The sequence below is a fragment of the Pseudonaja textilis genome, chromosome 5, assembly GCF_049901715.1.
Source record: "Pseudonaja textilis isolate UNSWEBS1 chromosome 5, rPseTex1.2, whole genome shotgun sequence".
Classification (NCBI taxonomy): domain Eukaryota; kingdom Metazoa; phylum Chordata; class Lepidosauria; order Squamata; family Elapidae; genus Pseudonaja; species Pseudonaja textilis.
Genome location: NC_141994.1, coordinates 24,343,224 through 24,367,647, shown reverse-complemented (window position 1 = coordinate 24,367,647; position 24,424 = coordinate 24,343,224). Strand labels below are relative to the sequence as shown.

General features: G+C 42.5%; 1 protein-coding gene across 1 annotated transcript in view; it reads right to left on the bottom strand.

The window, feature by feature from the left end:
• Positions 1 to 21,168, bottom strand: part of PTPN12 (protein tyrosine phosphatase non-receptor type 12) — a 46,543-nt gene extending 25,375 nt beyond the window's left edge. Inside the window, exons 1-3 of the mRNA XM_026701187.2 lie at positions 20,949 to 21,168; positions 2,405 to 2,513; positions 912 to 988 (exon numbers count right to left, since the gene is read on the bottom strand). Coding sequence (XP_026556972.2) covers positions 912 to 988; positions 2,405 to 2,513; positions 20,949 to 21,053 — 291 coding nt within the window. The 5' untranslated portion in view covers positions 21,054 to 21,168. The remainder of the gene's footprint in view (positions 1 to 911; positions 989 to 2,404; positions 2,514 to 20,948) is intronic.
• Between the last annotated feature and the right edge of the window lie 3,256 nt (positions 21,169 to 24,424).

Genomic DNA, 24,424 nt, shown 5'->3' with positions numbered 1-24,424 from the left:
ATTTGTTATTTTACTTAAAAGATGTGCTATGGGGTGAAGAGAGATTGGATTGGATTTTATTCTATTCTATTCTATTATAATCTATTCTATTTATTTATTTTGAGAGATTGTATTTTATTTAGAGATGATGATATGCTATTAAAATTGTATTTACTTACGGGGTAAAGGGGAAAATTACACTTTCTTTTTTCTTACACTTTCTTTTGTATTTTATTGTTTGCATTTTTATAGTACCAGTAATTAGTACTTGCTTTGATTTTTTTTCATTTATAATTCTTAAGAAAATTGTTAGAGAAAAATAATAAGCTGCTTCGGGGATCCTATTCCATTGCAGGAATAATACACATGATTGCTTCTGCAATATAAACAAACAGAACAAATGACATTAATTTACTTCTGCCTTCTAGAAGAATTATATGTTAATTCTTGATTAACGTGTTATATTTCCAAAGGCAGAAATAAAAAGGTTTCAAAATTTGCTTGTACTTTGCAACAAACCTATCACATGCTAATAGCTGATTGTTATTCATTTACTAATATATTCAAATCTCTTAACCAAAGCCTCTTATTCAGTTCCAAGTTACCACAGTCAGTTAAACAGGTTGTTTGCACATTGCTAAAATTAGAGATTTTGTTTTCTTTGGTTTTGTGACTAATTTTGCTCTATTAGTTTGGCAATTATTGTTTCCTGAACTAATAGTTTACGGGGGTCATCTTTATTTGTTTGAGGTATTTTTGGAGGGGAGGGGTTAGCTTCTTAGCATTCAAGCTCAACCACACACAATATTTCCATACCAAAAATGGATCTCCAGGGAGAAATTTAAGTCAAGTCTTTTGAGGTATTCTCACACACACACACACACACACACACACACACACACGTTACCCAAGGTAATAAAATGATTACATACCTTAATAAAATTTGCATTGATGTAGTCAGAATCTTGGGTGGGAGTTTTTAACGTCAGTTTAACTCTACTGTGATCAACTGAAATACAACAGATTTTGGGGAGAAAAAATGACATTGCAAGCTAGCAAAGAAATACCAACGATAGGCAGTCCTCTTAAATAACAACTCAATTCCTTTAGCTAACCCTAAGTGTAAGTGCCAATAGTCCTCAAATTACACATATGATTGAGACCGGAATCTGTCATGGAGCAAAGAAACGGTTAGGCAAAACGGACACGCGACTCCTTTGCTCAACAACCACAATCCCGGCCCCTCTGGATGCAGTTGTTAAGCTGTCTCCCAGGTCATTAATCCGATGAAGTGCTGCCGCCAAAGGATTTCAACCCCATGTGGAGCTGAAATCCTTCCAGCAGGCAGCCCTATTGATCTTAAATGTTGCTACAGCCTCATTTCGTTTCTTCCATGCACAGATGGGAAATCCTTTGGGAGGGTGGGAGGAGCTACAGGAACAGACCTAAAATCTTCAGGAATTCAGCTCTGTTCCTGCATCCTCACAGTAAGTTTCCCCCCACTTCCTTTTGCATGAAGGGAAATCCTTTATGTGGCAGCAGGCTGAAGATTTCAGCTCCATTCCTGCAACCCATGGGAAACTTCAGCTCCGCTCCCTCCCCTGTGCTGGCATCCCAACTGACCTTCCGGGGAAGTCACTAAAGAAGATTACAAACCTTCTTGGCAACCGGCTGTAAAGATGCAAATCATAACATTGTAAAGACGTGCCACTTTATGACAGCTGGAAGCGCTTTACAAGCTTGTACAATAATCTTTTCAAGGACATTGTAACCGTTGGATAGTCATTAAAAGGCTGGTCATATGTCAAGGACTTCACTGCCACAACAGGCAGTGAAGAGAGATAGTTCTTTATTTTGTTGCATTTAGAAGATAAAAAGCAGCCAAGAAAAACAAGGCAAGTGTCATTATTTAAAATGCCAATACTACAGAACAGAAATTATTACCTATATATTTAAACTTTCATTTTCATTCTAGTGAAACGTTCACAAATGTGGTTCTTGCTTTCTTTGAAGTTATCACTTAAATATCACGTACGTTCAAATAAAATACGATCAGAAACTATATACTGTGCACAGTGAATATTCATTCCAGCTTTTCTCTCTTTTTTCTCCTAAGTTGTAAGAAATGTGACTTTTTGAAACTAGGTGGGCATATCTACCAATATTTGATGATTCAAAAAAAAAGTTTTGCTACATTAGTTTCGCCATGAAACTTAATATTTTTTTAAAAAAACACTGGAGTATTTAAATAGAAGATGCAAACATGGCAAACAGAAAAATAAGGATTAATTCAGTCAGATGGAACATCTTAGGAAAAAATATTCTTTTCTATAAATAATTACCAACTAATTCACCTACGTACAACACTGTAAATGTTAACAGAAAGATAGAAAAGTTATTAAAAAGAAAAGAGATTCAGACTTACATGGCAGTATATCCTTATATCTGTTCTTTTTCACATTTTCTTCTTTCTCCCCAGTGATGGTTGGGTAGATCTTTTCTGTTCTATATTTTGTTGACAACCTCCTCAGTCTCTATAATTAAAATATTCTAAATTGTTACTTATTTAACGGCTCCAAATCCTCTTTCCATGTAGCATGTACTTCAAAAGGAATATTTTTCTCTACTTTCTTCTACAACTTTTTCCCATGTATTTACATAAACCATAATAAACACATACACACCATGAACCACTTATTTCCAAAAGTAGGGACAAGTTATACAGGGAGGGGAAAAAGTATTCTAGTATTAGCTATCCAACTGCTTAGTTGTGTTCAGAAACAAATGACCAGAGTTATTGTTGATTAAAAATTGGCCGTGTAACTTGGAGCCAAATGAGAGCAAGATTTAAGATACAGGAATGTACACAATTTTCTGACACTTGTTCTTTTTTTTTTTCCAATCTGCTGAGCTTCCAAGAGGAATGCAGTCGTGTAATACAGTAAAGCCTAATAATAGAGAAGAATTTTTACGGCATTGTTAGCTCTCGTTTTATCAGCTGTAACTGTTTGCATAGATTCTAAGCCACAAAAACATATGCAACATTGTTTGCTAAGGGGAACCATATAAAAAAAGAAAAAAGAAAATGAAAAAGACTATTTTGTGCAACAGAAGTTCAATAAATAAACAATCAAGCACTGCTTAGAACAAGAGTAGTAAATTGCTGGTGAACAGACAACATGAATTTTGGTAAAAGGGACACGTTTATTTTCAGGTTAAGCAGAAGAAATTTATTTTAAGTGACTTATGTCTCATTTACACCTAGACCCGTGATGGTGATCCTATGGCACGCAGACCCATTTGTGCTGGCACGTGAGCCACACGCAAACTTACCTCACTGCGCATGCGCATACCTCACCACTGATTTTCAGCCTGTTTGAGGCCTTTTTTGGCCTCCCAGAGGCTTGAGAAAAGTCTTTGCAGGTCGAAAAATAGGCCTGTTTTGTCACTTCCTGTATTTCCAGAAATAGCGGAAGTGACAAAATGGGCCCATTTTTCGTCCTGCAAAGCCTGCAGAAGCTTTCCTCAAGCCTCTTGGAGGCCAAAAAAGGCCTCAAACAGGCCGAAAATCAGCGGGGAAGTGCAGTGCAGGTGGTGGTGGGGGTTGCGCACGCATTGCCTTCTGGATGCTGGCACACGAGCACACAATTTTTGGCACAAGAGCCCAAAAAGGTTAGCCACCACTGACCTAGACCTTAAAGAATTTTATACATCACCATGTAGGTCAGGCTCCAAAGACCAAGAAAGGCAGATCTCTTTACCGTTCCTCACTTATAGACAGAATCTTGCCAAACTAAAGCAGGCTATCAGCCCCATAAAGCACATACAGGAAATCCTTGACGTACAAGAGTTCATTTAATGACTGTTCAAAGTTACAACAGCACCAAAAAATGTGACTTATAATCATTTTTTCACACTTATGACCGTTGCAGCATCCCATGGTCACGTGATCAAAATTCGGATTGCTGGCAACTGGTTCATATTTATGACGGTTGTGGTATCCGCGGGTCATGTGATCCCCTTTTGCGACCTTCTGACGAGCTAAGTCAATGGGGAAGCCAGATTCACTTAACAACTGGTTACTAAGCTTATCAACTGCAGTGATTCACTGAACAACTGTGCCAAGAAAGGTCATAAAATGGGGCAAAACTCACTTAACAAATGTCTTACTTAACAACAATGTTGGGGGGTTTAATTGGTGTCGCAAGTTGAGGACTTCCTGTAGTTTGGGAACAATTGGGGGGGAGATGTCCTCACCCTCTTTCACTCACACAACTGCGTTGTCTCTTCTTGCTCTAGAATGTTCTTCTTCCTTCCCTCCTGGGAATCCAGGCAACGTCCCATCCCATGATTTCCTCGGACATCTGCCATTGCTCCAGCAGCTCAAAGCAGCACACAGCTAACTTTTCTTCCACATTAAATTCATTTAAAAACCCATTTTGAGTTCTGCTTGTGAAGCACACGGTATGTGAAGGGTGGAAAAAAAATGACACACATCTGAACAGAGGCTGGATTATTTTTAACTGCAAGAATACAATTCCCGATTTAAAACTAGCGCAATAGCAATGTTATCTCTGAGATTAAGTTCACCACCGTATAGTGGAATTTATTTACTGTATCTCTCTCTCCATCAGAGAATACATACCCAACATGAGACAAACTTCTGAGGCACATAAAGAGAAATCCTAATCCAGTTTGTGTAATTTGGGGCAGTTTGTTCTCAAAATCCAGCCTCAAGTGGCTTTTAGGCACCCGCGTTAACATCAGTAGCCAGTTTTTCAAAGTGGTTCTAAACGCCGTAACAGGAAATGCTAAAAAGACTGGTTTCATAAAATGAGCCTCTCATACACTCATTGTACACACACAACCCATGAAGGAATGTCTTTACAAAAGACAGATTAATTAACCTACATTTATCACTTACTTGCCAACTGCATTAGAATATTTTAAATGGGACAAGTCTTTCCAATCGTGAAAATAAACTCCTTTTTAATACCATGTAGAATGAGGAACAAAACACATTGTGCATTACGTTAATTTTTCTCCACAAATGCTTAGCTTTTCCGTATCTGTATATTTTATTTTTCTACTGAATCAGTGGCCAAATTCCTACTGAAAAATGCTACAACAGCCATTATTATTTCTATACATACATACATACATACATACATACATACATACATGCAGGTCTTGGCGTGTTCGGGTCTTTTCTCGTGTAAGATTGAGAGCATCTTGGCAACGTTTCGACGAGGTCCCATTCACCATCTTCAGGCTGGTGCTTTCGGCTTCGTGCTTGTGCAAGCAAAGCGTGATCGGAGCTGCCGTCTCCCTATATATACTGGTGGGGAGGTTGGCTGTGTTGTCATTTCTTGATTGGTTGATGAAGTTGATGTTTGCAGAGTGGCTGGTTTTTTCATAAGAACATGTGTGGCTGAGGTATTGGCTGTGTGTCCATCAGCCTCCTGTGTTGTAACGACCTGGGTAATGGGCTGTGTGATGACTTCTGAGTTCTATTGTTGTGACATCCTGGGTCTTGTGCTGTAATCTCCTGGGTCGTAATGACCTGGGTCATGGGCTGTGTGATGACCTTCTGAGTTCTATTGTTATGACATCCTGGGTCTTGTGCTGTAATCTCCTGGGTCGTTGGCTGTGTTGCAACATCCCGAGGTTTTGTGGTGTAACCTCCTGAGTTCTGTGACGTGATATCCAGAGCGGGTGGTTGTGATGTGACATTCTGGGCTTTGGTTTGGCTCCAAGTTTGAGGCCTTGATATGTGTTCATGGCATGTGTCCATTTGCTTGGTTTGGGGGTCAGGGTATGTGGCAGCTGGAGATGCAGCCGTGGTCTGGTTTCTGGATGGTGGTTGTCTTTCGTCTATGGGATGGGTTTGGGTTTGAGTCTGGTGAGGGAGAATGGTGGTGGTATCATGTGTTGTTTTGGGTCCGGTGTTGTTTTTCGTGGCTGGGGCTTGTTTGTTGATAAGGGCTAGTTTCCAGATGTGTGGTAGGCGGGAGGCATCGTCCCATTTATTCATGTTATGGGGGTGTTTCTCTATTTTGATGGCTTCCCTGATTCCTCTCCTCTGCTTGTGTTTTGCATTTGGAACAGATTTCTTTTCAGTTGGGGAGGGGGAGTAGAATTCCTTAGCATCAGAGCATGTTAATAATAATATAGGAAATACTAATGTTCTGATGATCATTTAACTCTTAAACCACTTCTCACAGTTGTAACTTTGAATGGTCATTAAATGGATGTTTGTTAAGTCAAGGGCTACCTGGAGTAGAGACAGTATTATTAAACGAAATACACTTTTCATGAATAAGTTGTAAAACAAATTAAACTTTAACAACGTAGTGTTAAAATAATAATTTGTAACTCGCATAAGGCAGCAACTTTTATACTTGCCAAGAACTACTGACGGTCATAAATATGGACAGCCCATTAGGAAGGTGCCAGAAAAAAAGAATTTCTTAAATTATGAAAGTAATTCACCACAACTGTGTCCGTAGAACTTATATTACTCTTGCCCTTCATCAACGATTTATTAGCAATTCCTGGAGACCAATAAAATACTTAAAAGTTGTTGTCAGTTGCTTTATTCCTGACTCATCCCCGGAGGCCACACTCCAGAGCAAGTGTATTGGTGTTGTGCGAGTTAAGCAGTAGTGGTGGAAGCATTTTAAGCCTGGTCTTCCTTAGGTTTGGCTTTGATTGAATGCTTTTAAGGAAACCTTCTTTCCTAGGTAACGGTATATCTTTCTAAAGAACAAGTCAGAGGCTCCCATTATGGCGAAGGCTGGGGCCTTGATCTAAAAGGATCAGGTGAGTATAGCAGTTGTATGAACAGCTCTAAATGACCCTGGAATCTCCACTTAAAGACAGAATATGGTTTCCTTCTGCATGAATGGAGGAGAGGAGCAGGAAAAAGAGGGGAGGGCAGGGGAGGAGAGAAAAAAAGGGGAGAGAAGAGAAAAAAGAAGAGAGAAAACAGAGTAGAGGAGAGAGAAGAAAAAAGGAGAATAGAGGAGGGGAGGGGAGGGAAGGGAAGAGACGAGAAGAGAAGAGAGAAAAAGGAAGGGGAGGGGGGAAAAGAGAAAAAAGAAGAGCGAAAAGAGAGAGGAGGAGGGGAGGAGAACAGAAGAGAGAAAAGAGGGAGGGGAGGAAAAAGAAAGGAAAAACTGAAGGTAAAATGCAAGCTTAATGTAAGGTCACCATCTCAACCCACAGACAATAAAAAATAAAACCCTTTTAAAAACTCAGCTCTCTTAAATGGCCAAAAACACGTAAAATGTGCCCTCTTCCAATTTGCCTTCTGCTAAGCACCAAGGAACGTTATTTTCCTACAAAAGGCCCATTTGTGGCAGAGCTCAGCAGAGATTAAACAAACAGCCTAGAAAACCCCCTTGTACTTGGGGCCTTCAACTTCAATAACCCCACCACGGGTGGAATAGTGCATTTAAAAAAAAAAAAAAATTAAAGGAATGTAATGTTGCAATGGCTCCTCGTATTTTAGGACCAGAGGTCAAATGTGTTATGTGTTCAAAACAACACAGGACCGGTTTAGTAATAAGCAGTTAACAGAACAGCTTCTGAAAAAAAATGGGCACTTGTCACAATTACTGCTAGGGACAGAATGAAAAGCCGCGTCTAATTTTGGGAAGAAACTTTCTCCCAGATTAATTGGGGAACATTCCTTTTGATCGCTCATAATAAAGAGAAGCCCAACAATTTGGAGGGGCAATCTGCAGTAGACATGTTTGGAGCCAACCATACGGTAGATTTGCAATCGCCGACAGGACTCAGTGGGATTATGCCACCAAAAACAGATTTGTAAAAACTGAACTTCCTGCTCACCAAACCATGGCTAAGCCATTCTTTAAGGAGCTTTGGTCATTCATTTTATTTTCTTTCTTTTTTTCTGGTACATTCTCTCTCTCCCCCTCCCCCCCCCCCCACTTTTCCCCAAGTGAAAGAATCTCTTTGCTTAAACCAATTAATTTCATTGGTGGAGGAAAAGTTTGGAAGGATTTCTTAGAAAGCGAGGGATTCATCTCTAAAGAGAAAGTGTTATTTGCAATGTTTATGCATAAATCAGCTTCTGTAAGATTGTAGTACAAAGTTGCAAACACACTGCTCCGAAAATAAATATATTTTCCAAGTTGCTTTGTTCATGCAGGAGTATATTTATCATATTTTAAAATACAGCATTTACATCTCTGTCTGTTTGTCTTCACAGACAACCAGAAATGAATCCTTGATCCTTAATACAGGTGCAAAATTCATTTAACGAAGGACTCAGTTAACCACAGAAATGTTAAGCTCAACTGTGGTTGTTAAGACGAGGACTACCTCTCTTTCTCCGTCAATTAAGATATTATCACAGAGCCATCAAGAACATCCTTTCCTAAAATCCACACATGGTTGGAAAAAATGATTAAACAACATATAGATTTGAAACCTGAAATATTTTTATTAAGAATGGTATCTGAAGGTTATAGCAAAGAAAAAACATATCTAATCATACATGTATATTAACAGCAGCTAGAATTATATTTGCTCAGAATTGGAAAGGTGACAAGATACCAGTAGAGGGAAAAGTAATTGAACAATGTGCAGAAATTAACACTGAAAATTAAAGAAAAAGAAGAATCTGAATACTACACAGCATGGAGTTTGTTTTATCAATGGTTAAGAGAATAAAACAAATTAAAATGGATTAGATGTGTATATATAATGCAATAAGATTGTAAAACAGATATGTTGGATATTAGTTATAGGGATATATGATTGTTGTTGTTTTGTTGACAAGTATTAATTATAAACTGTAAGCACATGAAAATGTACCTAATCGACACATGGTTGAAATGGAATGGATCTGTTGTATATAAAAAAAATTTTTAAAAAAAAATTAAAAAAAGAATATCCTTTCCATCCTCTAGAAACTTTGGTTTGCCTTGTTAGACAAAATACTAATAATTACAGGGAAAACCCACTGCAGCTTCAGATTTTAAGAATCTGCTTTATTCCTAAAGGATTTTAATTCTGGAGTCCCATGGAGACAGCAATAAATTACAGGTGACAATTCTTCACACGCTCGCAGCAAAAGGTACGGACTTATTCAATTTCAAATTATGTATTTACAGTCAGAGATCACCAAGCAATAAAAGCCAAAAAAAAGAGTTCAAAGACAAGGAAAGAGAGAAGGAGGAATGTGTGTGTTTGATCTTAGTTGTTGCCTTGTTTTAATTGCTGTGATAATAAGCTTGGCTATTGTGTAGGCGGTTATGCGGTTTGCGTCTCAGAGAAAAAAGTGGGCGTAAAAGTTGTCCATACTACCGGGTGCATTTAGTTTTTTAAAAAAGGGGGGGGGGTTGTGTCCTTTCAAGAGCTTTACACAAATTACAGGTTGTTTAAAAAAAAAAAAAAAAGGACAGGGCAAATTCTCTCAATTTCCCCCAGAGCCACAAGAGTTGAACACCGAGTTACAGGAATATTGCAAAACCTGCCAGATAACATCACAAATGGAAGGATGGATGGATGCTTGACAAACAAAATTCTCTCTTCTAATTTTCTTTCCCACCTTACTCTATCAGATAATCAAAACTAAAAAGCTGACTTGCTTGAAGTTAGGTATTTTTTTATTTATTTCCCGATTGTTAACGGTATTTTTTTATTTATCGTATTTATACAGCAACCTGTATAACGAGTATGGGTTTCCTGACAGTGAGAACAACTGATCAGTGGAAGGAGTTGCCTCTAGAACTTGTGGGTGCTTCCATCGCTGGAAGTTTGTTTTAAAGAAAACCATTTGTCTAGAATGGGATAGTGTCTCCTGCTTGAACAAGGGGTTGGACTAGAAGACCTCCAAGGCCCCTTCCAATTCTGTTATTCTGTTAAATCTTGAGTCTAGACAGCATACATTAAAAAAAAAAACCCTAACAATTAAAAAAATCAACAATTAAATCACCAACCAAAATTAGTAATAATGAAGAGTGGTCCTTATGGGCAGTAAGGCCATCTTATTATGTTACCTATAAACTAGTGTTTGAAATGTCATTGGATCCTAGAATAGACAGAATTGCTTTCTTCTAGTAAAGAATGTGTTAGGGGAATTGCAATCCATTGCAGAGCTGCAGGTGTGAATTCATTGAAAATTCAAAACCCATAAACTGTAAAACTTTAATAAAATTTATTTTTTAAAAAAGAAAATTCAAAGCCCTGATTGTGTTTAAAACCACTTTGAAAAAAAAAAGAAGAGTCTGGCTTATATTTAAATCAATATAAATGATAAAAGTTTTCTCACTGGCTCACAAAATGTTCGGTACTGGTTCAGAGTAGTGTGAGTTTTCATTCAACTTCAAGAGGGAAAAATGCTTTATTCAGGAAAGATCAAAAGAATATATTGGCAGAAGTCTTGCAATATATCCAGCTAGCAGCCCCCCAACAGGACATGTTCATAGATAAGGTCCCCCTGGACCAGATAATCAGCAAGGGTAGAAACTCTGCAGAATATTCATCAATATTTATGATAAAAGCATCCACAGAGTTGTTTTGAAGCTAATGGGCATGGGAAGGCAGAAGTAACAACTGAAGTATCAGTCTTGGTTAATTCCCCCGGAGAGTCGAGGAGGGAAGAATCTGCAATGCCCCCCTCTACATCCATTTTCCGCTAGAATTAATTCAGATTAAAAATGTTGTGGTCTGCCGGCAGTCTGCGCAGACGGCAGCAGTCAGACAGTGGGGAGGAACATGGACTAGTACAGGAATCGGGAGAGGACTCCAATGAGGGTCCTGCATCCGATACAGAGATGGGATCAGGACCATCTGGGAGTGGGGTGCTGACTCTGGAACCTCCAGAATCTGGCAGCAGCAAGGAAAAGGAACAAGGGGAGCCTGTTCCCAGTGCGCATGTGCGCAGAGCTGCCAGAGGCAAGAGCAGCTGAGACAAGAGGGGCGACTCAGGAGTAAGGCTTGGAGGTGATTGCCCCTCCCATAAGGTATAAAGGAAGTGCAAAGGTAGAGAAACCTTTGCAGGAAGCAAAGTTGTTCGCTCTGTTCGGATTAAACCCTGAAGCTCTGTGTGGACTTTGTACTTCGGTTGGTTTTTTACAGTTAATTTGGCACTTTAGTTGTTGGCAGCAATTTAAAAGAGAGAAAGGTGGATGCTTATCTCGAGGGATTGTTTTGGACTTATTACGGGCTGGGAATGAAAATAATTCCCAGCACTGAAATAAAACAAGAGCTGTTTGGACTAATGTTAATAATAATAATAATAAATACTAATGCTCTGATGGTCATTTCAAAAAATCCTTTCTTAGTAAGCACCTAGAAGCCAAGAGGAAGATACATGCCAAATTTCAGGTTTGTAGACATTACGGTTCTGGAGATTTTGTGATGATGCGTGAGTGGCATTTCGCTTATATATATATATAGAGAGAGACTGAAAGCCAGTGATTTATATGGCTACTGCAACATCTCTAGTATCACGAGGTAAAGGCTCAGTTTCTTTCACATTCACACACACATGCACACACACATATTCAAAGAAAGGTATTTATATAAAATTCGTTCAACTTGTCACTCCATGTACAACTCACAAAGTCATATAATCAGTGTTGTTGCCACAAAATGCCAAAAATAGAATTTATCTTCCATTTTTTGCCGCTGACAACTATGTACGTAGTTTTCCCTGATGACTGCAGCAGACAACTTCTTTCCACACTTTGCACTTTAGTGTGCAAAATAATAAAATTAAATACACCCTCCCTTCCCGTTCTCAGAGGTTTTCATCCAAGTATCACCCAAACCGAAGTAATAATTCATAGCTGTCCTTTTTGACTGGTATTTTACCATAATCCTTGTTTGGCTAGCATTAATTTTTTTTGCGCCTTAGCTTCTCTGTCCTCAATTTTTCTAAATGTAAATTCATCTGGTTGCCATGGGATGAGGGAACTTCCAAAAGTAGAGGATCTATTTTTTTTTTACTAGGCCAACAGGAAAGTATGACTGAACTACGTTCAGCAAGACGGCTAAAACAATGCCTTAATTTATGCGCCTGAGAATATATTCTGAAATAGCGCCGCATAACAAAATCCGTTTCTTCTCTCATTTATACAGTGGGACACTAGACAGAAATGCAGAAATTTCAACCCCAAGAGTATCCTCCTTTACATTTTTGTAAATTACATCAATACAGAATAAAAACATAGGCACACAGAAGTAGCCCTTGAATTACAAATTTCATTTAGTGACTGTTCAAAGTTACAAGAGCATTGAAAAAAAGTAACTTATGACCATTTTTCACACTTACGACCATTGCAGCATCCCTTAGGGTCACATGATCAAAATTCGGATGCTTGCCAGCCCGACTCACATTTACGATGGTTGCAGTGCCCTGCAATTCCCCTTTTGTGACCTTCTGACAAGCGAAGTCAATAGGGAAGCCAGATTCACTTAACGACCGTATTGCTGACTTAGGCAATTGCAGGGGTTCACTGAACAACGGCGGCAAGGAAGGTCGTTAAAATGGCACCAAACTCACTTAGTAACTGTCTAGCTTAGCAGCAGATACTTTGGGCTCTAAGCCGAGCTGTCAACTCAAAAACATTTCTCTGGTCTTTTAGAGTTAACAGCAGAAAGGAAGGGGGAAAAGCAGTGCATTCCTTAAATGCTTCACAGATAATTGCTAGGCAGCTGAAACTTCTGGTGGACAAGATTATTACCGGAGAGCACGATTGATGACTCTTGGCTATGGATGTGTCCCATTGAAAAATATATATTCAGGGGGTGGGGAAAGACCAGGGTCAAGGGGGAAATGAATGATGTGTCTCAGAGTCAGCTGCACTCAGCTAGCACCGGCATGTTCCCTCCTAATAAATCTTGTTTTAACTCTGAGAAATGTGGCTAGAGACTCATGATTTGAATGGGAGTGGATGCCAGAGCCCTGATACAAGCACTGCTTGGATCAGGCCAATCAATGTAAAGTAGTCGAAAAAGGGAATTTTGTAAATGGACACGAGCAAGCTCCTTTTTCCACAAAACCCGAATCCGTTACCCACAAAGTCTTCCCTGGTAACCTCTCTGACAATCGTAGAGCGAAGTTGTCATGTACACATATGTGATCATCAGGAAGTCTCCAAGCAACTGCCCCCATTTCCCCTCCCATCCAGGTCTTCATTGAATCCCTTAGCAGCCTTGGCCCAATGCTCAGATGTTACATTCGGATGCTTCGTGCAACCTTCGTATAAAATATTGACACTTCCCAGAACTGGATTGCAGTGGTGTTTTTTTTTTTTTCTTCCTATCAGGGCAATCTGATCTACCCAATATGGGACAGATCCAGTGGTCGGCTACAGGCGGTTTGGACCGGTTCGCCCGTACCGGTAGTTCCGACCACCAGCTGGGCCCACTCACCCCAGTGCTATCCTGTCCTATATATCTCACTCTCTGGTTCGCTCACTCACTCGCTCGCCCAGCCACCACAGCCTGGCTGATTTCCACGTCTCGCCCGCTCAATTCACTGCGGCTGCCCAAGAAAGCGCATGAAATCGTGTGCTTGAAGCTGCGCGCTCACATTTTCAATTCTGTACTAGGCGAACTGATTGTTAAATTACGTGAAGTCCACCTCTGGAAAGCGCATACTGCTTCCACTTTCCAGGAGCCATACCCTTCCGGGTTCAAATCCGGGAAGGGTAGGTCTAGCTGACGAGAGCTAAATAGCTTGAAGTAGGTCTATACTAGTCTCCCTTTATTTCTTTGTCGGCAAATACTGTATAAATTTAATACAAACTGGATTGCAGTTTTATATTGTGGTGAGCCAAAGGTTCTTTGACAGAGACACTGGCAGGGAAGAAATTATGAATCAACGATAGTCGGTAGTTCTTCGTCTTCATCACCAATCCACGACAAAACTGGAGATCTGGTCTAAATAAGTAACTGCATTTATTGGTCTAGGAAAAGGCCCTGCAGATTTATGAATGGCATAAGGCTTCGTAAGCAAAAGGCAGTGAGAATTCTCACCTCGCTTTTTCTCAGGTTTGACTTTATCCACAAGTCCTGTCCGTTATCGTTTACACGAAAGCAAGATACGGAACTTGAAAGATTTCAAAATATTAAACAATGCCTTCAAGGTAGAACCATAATCAAGTGCAACATTTAGATGGCCAAGTGATGTAGTTGTTAAGCGGGTTTTGCCCCAATTTATGACTTTTCCTGCCACGGTTCCTAAGTAACTCTCTGCACTTGTTAAGTTAGCAACATGGTTCGGTGAATCTGACTTTGTCAGGTCACAAGAGGGGATCCCTGTGACTCTGGGATACTGCAACGGTCATAAATATGAGTCAGTGGACAAGCCTTTGACTTTTGATCATGTGACCCTGGGGAGGCATGACAAACGGACGTTAAGTCACTTTATTTCAGGGCTGTTGTAACTTCGCACGGTCACCAAAGGACCTGTTGTAAATTGAGAACTATTTACTACTCCTAGCATAGAAGCTGATCTTGGAAAGTAAGCTGCAACAGAGAAGACTCAACTTTTTGGGCCTCACCTAAAGCAGGAAACCTGGAGTGGACCTTGCTTATTAAATCTTACTTTTGAATATTAGAAACTAGCTCGATACACGTGCTTTGCTATGAAAATACCTGACCAGGCTTAGTTTTTGGAGAGGAAAATAAGGGGGAGGGAGAGAAATTGTGCCTCTGCCTACCAGTATTCATCTGACTTGCGTCCTGTCAGTGTGTGAGAGTTGAGAGCTGTTTGGAAACTGAAATATTTGCTATGTGAGCCAAGGAGACAGCAAGGAGCCTGGGCGTGGCTTGGCTCAACTGTTCTGTACTAAAGCTGCTTGCTGCTGTGAAACTAAAACTAAAACTGAAACTCCTCTCCTTTGCTTGTTTTGCATTTGGAAGAGATTTCTTTTCAGGTGGGGAGGGGGAATAGAATTTAGCATCAGAGCGTGTTAAGAATAATAATGTATAAAGGAAATACTAATGCTCTGATGGCCATTTGGAAAAATCCTTTCTTAGTGAGCACCTAGAAGCCAAGAGGAACATAAGTGCCAAATTTCACGTTTGTAGGCTTTATGGAGATTTTGTGATGATGTATGAGTGGTATTTCGCTTTTATATAGATAGATTTAGATGGACTAAAAATACAAGCCCATATAGTAAACCCCCACTTAACCCCAACTTAATTTTCCTGTCAAGGATACAACAGATAAATCTTTCAGGAGGACTACCTGTATAGAGACAAGGGGTCCTGGAATTTAAACCTAACACACACACACACACACACACACACACAGAGAGAGAGAAATCGAGAAACAAATAATAATCAGAGAAACAAATAACCAGAGTAACTTTGCTAAAAATCTGGAACCCGCAAGGCAGCCACCGTCCAGCAACCATGTTGTATCGTGACTGTCTATCATCAAGCGCTGAATATCCATGTTTGCTGTTAAGGAGGTTTTATGCAGGCGAGAAAAATTGAGCCATTATGGAGTACCAGAGCAGCTGAACGGGCCACGGATTGTCGAAAGCCAACTAAAACAAATACACTGTATGTTCTCACTGGAACAGACTCTTGGAGACATCCGGCGAACTTCAGCAAGTTAGAATGGAGGAGAACAATGGGAGGATGACTGACATCCTTTTTACACAACCGTCTTACACACACACAAAAAAAAAAACCCAGGCGCATTTGAGATCGTCTCAAAGCCTTCTCACAACAACAGAAACCGGATCAAGGCCAATTTCCACGCAAGGAGGTGGTTCCCAGAGCCGGTGAAAAAAATCAGCACTTAATGCTGAAGTTCTTGATACTCCAGGCTGGTATTTGTGTAAAGGCAATAAAGGCACTGAACTGGACTACCAATCTGAGATACATCCCACCCCCATGGCAAAAGATAAGGCCATCCAGTGTGGGTAGTCCTCAAATTACGACCATCACTGAGCCCAATAGAAGCCGTATGCTCTATCCCAGGGGTCACCAATCAGTGGGCCGGGGACCACTGGTGGTCCGCAGAGAAATGTCACCTCCAAAGCAATTAATCCAGGCTGCACAGGAACACAAGGTTGCGTCGCCCACATGGCCCGCTTCTTTCTTCTTCTGCTTTTGACTGCATGCAAGGAAAGCAACAGAAATCTTTCTCTCCCTCAAACTCCGCCAGAAAGGAGCCTGGACTAACCAGTATCTCAGCTACTACAGAAAACCACATAGGGAGGGAGGGAGGGGGAAAAGGGAGGGAGGGGGAAAGAAGAGGAGAGGGGGGGTGGATGGATATAAAGACAGAGAGACAGATACAGGCAAACTGATATGTAGATTAGATATTAGATAGATAGATAGATAGACAGACAGACAGACAGACATAGTGAGATGATAGATAGATAGATAGATAGATAGATAGATAGATAGATAGATAGATAGATAGATAGATAGATAGATAGATAGACAGAGATATTCAGACAGACTGATATATAGATGAGATATAGACATAATTAGATATAAAGACAGAGACAGATTCAAACAGACACTGATATATAGATTAGATAGACATAGATATACAGAGAGAGATTCAGAGACAGACTGATATATAGATGATTAGATATTGAGAGACATAGACAGATAGATATATATAAAGACAGATTCAGACAGACTGATATATAGATGATTACATATTGACAGATATAGATGATTAGAGATTAGACATGGATACAGACAGACCAATAGATGATTAGATATACAGTCACTAAATGAAATTAGTGACTAATTTGAAATGTTTCAAATTGAGGACTACCTAGTACTAGTAGTATAGACGACTATTCTTGGAGAGTAAGCTGCAGCAGAGAAGACTCAACTCCTTGGGCCTTACCTAAGGCAGGCAAACTGGAGCAAACCTACCTTACCAAATCTTACTGTTTGAATATTAGAAATTTAGATTGACTAAAAACACAAGCCCCATGTGTTAGACCAGACCTCAGTTTTGCAGTGAAAGATAAATCTTTCATTCAAAACTTCATCTGTTTTTCATGGATGAATAGCCATTAAATCAAAGACCTGTCCATTAAATAGAGGCTTTATTGCAAATGGTGCCATTAATGTCAATTACATAATTGTGTAATTGATGCAAATTGATGTAAGAGAAATAAATTTGGATTTAATGGACAAGCCCTCTGAATGGTCCATGAAATTGAGATTTTTCCTGCATAAACTTAATACAGCTGGAAACCAACTGATAGTCAACACAGATAAATATTTCACCCTCTTTCCCCCCCCCCCTCATCACATATAAATAGAAACTACATTTTACTTTATTAGAAGACGCATTATAAAGGCATTTTATTTGTAGCAGGTCTCTTAAAAAGAAAATTTTCATTACAGTAAAATATGTAATATTCACTGCATATTTCAAAAGCTTACATTTCAACTGCAGTAACTCACAGGACAAAGCAAATTTCAGGTGCAGAGGCTAAACAAAATTCCCTTTCAAAAATACTCATCACTGTATAAATTCATCCATTAAAAATACAAACTTCCTATCAAAATTATTTTCTAGCATATGCTGTTCTGGCAACAAGGTAAGATCTCTGTATTTCAAGCACGATTAGGATCAAATCTTGCTACGATATCTACAGATTTCCTGCAATTTCCAGGTTCATTTATGTAGCTTTTGACAGTAAGCAGCATACAAGTAGTCCTCAGCTTACAACAGTTCATTTAGTGACTGTTCCCATTTACAAGGCAACAACAAAAGTGACTTTGAACCATTTTTTTCACCCTTTGGAGCATCCCCCATGGTCACGTGATCAAAAATTGAGATGCTTGGCAACTGACTCATATTTACGACCATTGCTGTGTCCCGGGAAAATGGGATCAGCCCCTATTGGTTTACAGGGAAGCCAGAATCACTTAACAACCGTGGCAAGACAGGTGGTAAACTGGGAGCAAAACTCACTTAACAAACGTCTCCCTTAGCAACAAAAACATTGAGCTCATTTCTGAGGATTTCTGAGGACCTGCAAGTGTACACAGGGAACAAAACCAGAGGTGGCATTCAGCAGGTTCCGACTAGTTCTGGAGAACCGGTAGTGGAAATTTTGAGTAGTTTGGAGAACTGGAAAATACCACCCCTGACTGACCCCGTCCCATCTATTATCTGCCTGTCATTGAGTCCCAGATGATTGGCTGGGTCTTCTTTTGTTGCTCTGAACAGGAGAACGGAGCTGGAAAACAGGTTAGTGAGGTGGGGAGCAGAGGTAGTATTTGGCAGGTTCTGACCAGTTCTGGAGAACCGGTAGCAGAAATTTTGAGTAGTTTGGAGAACCGGCAAATACCACCTCTGACTGTCCCCGCCAACCCCATCTATTCTCCGCCTCCCATTGAGTCCCAGCTGATCGGCTGGGTCTTCTTTGGTTGCCCTGCACAGGAGAACAGAGCTGGAAAGCAGGTTAGTGGGGTGGGGAGGGAAGGGGGATTTTGCAGTATCCTTCCCCTGCCACGCCTACCAAGCCACACCCACAGAACCGGTAGTAAAAAAAAAATGTGAATCCCACCACTGAACAAAACCCACACTTCCCTATCACCGATGACATTATGTAGTTGGGTGATAAAATGTCTGCCAGGGAAGAGCCAAGCTCAGAGACAACCAGGACTTCCAGAGGTACAAATATTTCAGTCTCTTATCTGAAATTGTATAGGTTCAGGCAGGAGCTCAGGGGCTGGACTAGAAGACCTCCCAGGTCCCTTCCAGCTCTTTCATTCATTCTCTTCTCACTATATCCTCTCCTATTAGAACACAAGGACTTGCACCTTTGTTTCACAACAACATGCAAAGCGCAAGAGCTCTGATGAAACGCACAAGGATCACATTCTTAACTTCCTCACAATGTATATTCCAGATTTATGAAAGAGTCTGACAGCAGCTTAGACCATGTGCACCAAGGTACCCTCAAAGTATGCCGGGGAGAAAAAAAAACAACCTAGATTTCTAGTTGTTGTTTTTTCAATTTGCCCTGTGAGGAACAATGGGATCTTTTCAGCCAGAAGTGTCTCATTTCTTTTCTTTTTTTTTATTTCCAGGCTTTTCTAAATCAGCAAGAGGAAGACGATTCCTAAATCCACTTCCTCTTCCCAGGCCTCAAACCCGGCCCAACTTTCGACAGCCTCCTGGATCTTTCACAACATCCCGCGCAGCCGCTTCCCCTGTCCACCGGTTTGACCCTGGCTTGGAAAACTGTCTGTCTTTCCAACCCAAAACAGCGGTGGCTCTCTCCACACAGGTTGTTTTCTGCTCAGGCTTCCATAGGATGCCCTCGGACCGATCCTTAAAAGGAACTAGCCCCGCGATCCACAAACGGATGTCGTCCCATCCTGTCCATCTAGCCAAGGGGTGTGTGGGGGGGGTGTAAAAATACATCCAAAGACGACGGAGCTGGAACCAGTTGTTAGGCTAAATATGGGGGAAGCCCGGGCCCCATTAAGGCTACCAGCTAAAAAAAGGCTGCCAGGCTCCTTAAAAAGATCTAATGAGGAAAATACGGCCGGTGAAGGCCAGGGGAGAGAGAGAAAGAGATGGAAAGAGAGTGTGATAGAAAAAGAGAGGGAAAGAGGGGGGTGGAGGAGAGAAAAGAGATGGAAAGAGAGTGTGATAGAAAGAGAGGGAAAGAGAGAGAGGGAGGGAGGGAGGGAGGGATGGAGGAAAGAGAGATGGAAAGAGAGTGTGATAGAAAGAGAGAGAGGGAAAGAGAGAGAGAAAGGGAGGGAGGGAAAAGGAAAGAGAGTGAGAAGAGAGAGAGAGAGAAAAGGCCACCATCCCCATTAAAGCAAGGGGAGAAGATGGTGGGCAGGACCTGGAAAGTCTTTCTCTCTCTCTCTCTCTCTCTCACACACACACACACACACACACACACACACAGACCGGTGTGGAGAAAGAGGAAAAAGGAAGAATTACATCACCAGTCCAGAAGAAGGGTTTCAAAAAAAAAAAAGGGAGGGGGGGAGCTGTGAATCTGCCCACCTTGATGAAAACTGCAATCCCCAGGGAAAAAGAATGCGGGGGAAGGAGGGAGAAGGGAGAGGAAGAGAGGGAAGGGGAGAAAGGAAGGGAAAGAAAAGGAGATGTGGATAAGGGGGAGGAAGGAAAAAATGGAATGGAGGAAGAAAGGAAGGAGAGAGAAAAGGGGAGGGAGGGAGGGGAGGATGGAGAGAAAGAAAAAGGGGCGGGAGGGAGGGAAAAAGGAAGGAAGGAGATAGAGAGCAAAAGAAGGAAGGAGAAAAGGAAATGGGAAGGAAGGAAGGAAGGAAGGAGGAAAAGGAAGGAAGGAGAAAAGAAAAGGGAAGGAAGGAAGGAGGGAAGGAAGGAAGGAAAGAAGGAAGGAAAGGAAAGGAAGGAAGGAGAAAAAGAAAACGGAAGGAAGGAAGGAAAAGGAAAGGAAGGAAGGAGAAAAAGAAAAGGAAGGAAGGAAGGAAGGAAGGAAAAGGAAAGGAGGGAAGGAGAAAAGAAAAGGGAAGGAAGGAAGGAAAAGGGAAGGGAAGGAAGGAAGGAAAAGGAAAGGAAGGAAGGAAAAGGAAAGGAAGGAAGGAGAAAAAGAAAAGAAAGAAAGAAAGGAAGGAAGGAAGGAAGGAAGGAGAAAAAGGAAGGAAGGAAAAGGAAAGGAAGGGAGGAAGGAGAAAAAGGAAGGAAGGAAAAGGAAAGGAAGGGAGGAAGGTAGAGGGAGGGAGGGAGGAAAAGACTAGGAAGGACGGACAAGGGAAGGGAGGGAAAGGAAGGGGGCGCCCCGAGGCCTCTCCCAAGCAGGGCCACACAAAAGGCGGCGTTCCCCCACCTCCTGCCAGGCTTCTCCGCTCCCTTCTTCCCCCTCCCTCCCGGGTGAGGGGGGCGCGAGCATCCCTGCGCAGCAACCCCCTCCCTCCCGAGAGGGAGCAGCCCCGCCCTTCTCTCCGCCCCCCGCCCCGCCACCCAGAGCCCGGCGTACCATGAAGTCGGCGGCGAAGTTGTCCTCCCCGTGGCGCTCGGCGGCGTCCTTCATGGCCCTCACGCGCTGGATGAAGCGCCTCAGGATCTCCTCCTGCTGCTCCATCCTCCGCTGACGCTCCGGCGACCCAGCCTGAGGAGGAGCCGCCCCGCCGCCGCCGCCGCCGCCGCCGCCGCCCGGCTTCCTTGCCGCTCCCGCCGCCGCCCAGACTTCCGGCCCCTCCTCAGCGAGCCTTCTTCTTTCCCCCACCCCTTCTCCCGAAGAGGGCCTCCCGACTTCCTCCCCGCCCCTCCCTCCCGCCCTCTCGCTCGTTCTCCGCCAACGCCGAGAGACGAAACGGCGGCGAACGTCCTCTCTTCCACTCCTTCCCTCCCTCCCTCCCCGCTGGCCTGCTTTGCCCGCGCGCAGGCGCAGCCCTCCCCACGTCCTCCACCGGGCCACGCCCCCTCGGCGGGGTCCGCGAGCCCCTGGCGATTGGCTCGGCCGCTTAGTCCCTCCTCTCTCCGTACCGCGGGAGAGCTTCCTTTTTTCTTTTTGCTCCCCCCCCATCCGTAAATGATTCCCTGGGAATGGGCTCGTCCTACGGTTTCGGATCGAGTGCTTTGGGATGTACCATTGAGGTTTGGGGGGCAGAAGAGGAGGCTAAGAGAACCTTTGGAAATACAAGGAGGCTGTAAATGGGGATGGTTGCATCTTCCCAGGTCTGTCATTCAACCTTAGAACAGAACAACACGGATGAACAGGGCGGGAAGGGACCTTTGGAGGTCATCTAGTCCAACCCCACCCAAGCAGCCATTTCTGACAAGGGCTGAGCTCTCCTGAGGGTCCGATTTTGCCCTCTTGTTGCAGGCAGCCCAGTCCTGAAGGTTCCCTGCCAATCCGGGTCAAGGGTATTGTGTGAATGCTATCAACGATACGTTTTTCAATCAGCCTGGCAGGCAGGCGAAGGCTTTAATGCAATGCACAGGAGGAGATCTTGGTTTCTTTCTTATGCACGTTCTGGGGTTACACCCCACCTTTTGCACAGGTCTAAAACGCAGGCAGTCTTCGACTTATGACAGTTCGTTTAGTGGCAGTTCAAACTGAACCGCGGCATTGAAAGAAAAGGGGCTTATGACGGGGTTTTATTGTTCACCCTTACAACCATTGCAGTGTTCCTCCCCATGGTCCCACCATCAACGTTTAGACCCCCCCCCCAGCAACTGACTCGTATTTATGACGGTTGCGACTTAACCACTGCAGCGAATCACTTAACGATGGTGTCAAGAAAGGTCGTAAAACGGGGCAAAACTCACTTAAACAAATGTCTCACTTAACTACAGAAACGTTGGGCTCAATTATGAGCTCCGTTTCCCAACGAGGTAACAGTGCTAGAAGAGAGTGAGCTTTGCTCTTCCTCTTTTTTACAACACCTCTCCTTTGTTCCCTCCACAAACCCTCCTAACACTGATGATGTTACCTAGTTGGGTCATGAAACGTCTGCCAAGAAAACCACCAAGCTCAGAGACCACCAAGGGCCCCTTAGTCCTCCTCCCCGTCTCCTGATCCTTCTCTTCCATCCACACACCCCACTCCTTTCTAGCACTGATGATGTTACCTAGTTGGGTCATGAAATGTCTGCAAGAGCACAACCAAACTCACACCCAAACTCAAACCAAGCCTCACAACTGTCTTCTTTCTCCTCCTTCCTCTTCCCCTCCCCTCTTCTTCCCCCTCCCCTCCCCTCCCCTTCCACTTCCTCCTCCTCCCTCAACTCCCCTTCCGCTTCCACTTCCTCCTTCCCTTCTCCTCTTCCCCTCTTCAAATCTCCCTTCACTGATGTTTTGTTTGATGATGTTACCTAGTTGGGTCATGGAATGTCTGCAAGGAGACCACCAAGCTCAGCACCAGGACACCCCCCCACCGCTTCTCCTTCTCTTCTTCCTCCCCCTCCTCCTCTCCCCCTCCTCCTCCTTTTCTTCCTCCTCCTCCTCCTCTGCAAATCTCCCTCCCTTCTACAATGATGATGTTACCTAGTTGGGTAATGAAACGTCTGCAGAAAGAAACCCACCAAGTTCAAAGAGCACCGAGGACTTATTACCCATGGTTTTACAGATTGCAAATTGGGTAGTCACACGCGGTGACTCAGTGACTAAGACGCTGAGTTTGTCGATCGGAAAGATTGGCCGTTCGGTGGTTCGAATCCCTAGCACCGCGTAACTGCATGAGCTCCCGTCACTTGTCTCAGCTTCTGTCAACCTAGCAATTCGAAAGCACGTTAAAAAATGCAAGTAGAAAAATAGGGACCCCTTCGGTGGGAACAGTGCTCCATGGGCCTTCCAAGGCATTTAGTCATGCCGGCCACATGACCACGGAGACGTCTTCGGACAGCACTGGCTCTTCGGCTTTGTAAGGGAGATGAGCACCGCCCCTAGAGTCGGGAACGACTAGCACGTATGTGTGAGGGGAACCTTTACCTTAGGCTCACGCAACAAACTATCAGATACTAAACCATTTTTAAATTCAATCTTATTGGTGCCAAACATGAATCCAGCTGACAGTTTTCCAAATGTTTTGGGTTAGGGGTTGTTGTTGTTTTTTTGTCTTCTGAAAGTGCAACAGCTGGCCATTTCTCCGGGAGACGCAGAAGGAAGTATAGGCGGACTTCCCAAGAAGCCGACTGACGTGATTTTTTTCATGATGCAGAGGCGAAATTATTTAAAGTAAACAGGAAATGGAATCAGGATGTAAGGTGGACAGCTTTGCTGTCCAGAAATTACAATTAAGAATAAATCTGGGGTCTTAATTTGCTACCATATATGGGGAATAACAAGATGTCCTAACGAAGTGTTTTTGCTCTTAAATCGAAGATAATAATTCAGAAGAGGTTACATTAATTTCACTTAGAAAAGTGTTGTAAAATTACATTTTAGGCTGCTGTAGCTGGATTGGACTAGATCAATCAAATATGATCAATAGAACATAGATGAATAGTATATGATGGAAATTCAGTATATTGGTATATACTAGACTAGCTGGATACCCGTGCTTCGCTACGAAACTATGTGGTCAGGCTTAGTTTTGGGGGAGGAAAATAAGAAGAAAACATTTCTGCCTCTGCCTATCAGCATCCATCAATATTCATCTGGCTAGCGTCCTGTCAGTGTGTGAGAGTTGAGGGCTGTTTGGAAACTGAAGCAGTATTTGCTGTGTGAGCAAAGAGACAGCAAGGAGCCTGGGCGTGGCTTAGCTCAACTGTTCTGTACTAAAGCTGCTTGGTGCTGTGAAGCTAAAACTGAAACTCCACCTCTGCTTGTGTTTTGCATTTGGAGATTTCTTTTCAGGTGGGGAGGTGGAGTAGAACTCCTTAGCACCAGAGCGTGTTAATAATAATAATAATAATAATAATAATAATAATAATGGAAATACTCTAAATGCTCTGATGGTCATTTCGAAAAATCCTTTCTTAGTGAGCCCCTAGAAGCCAAGAGGAACAT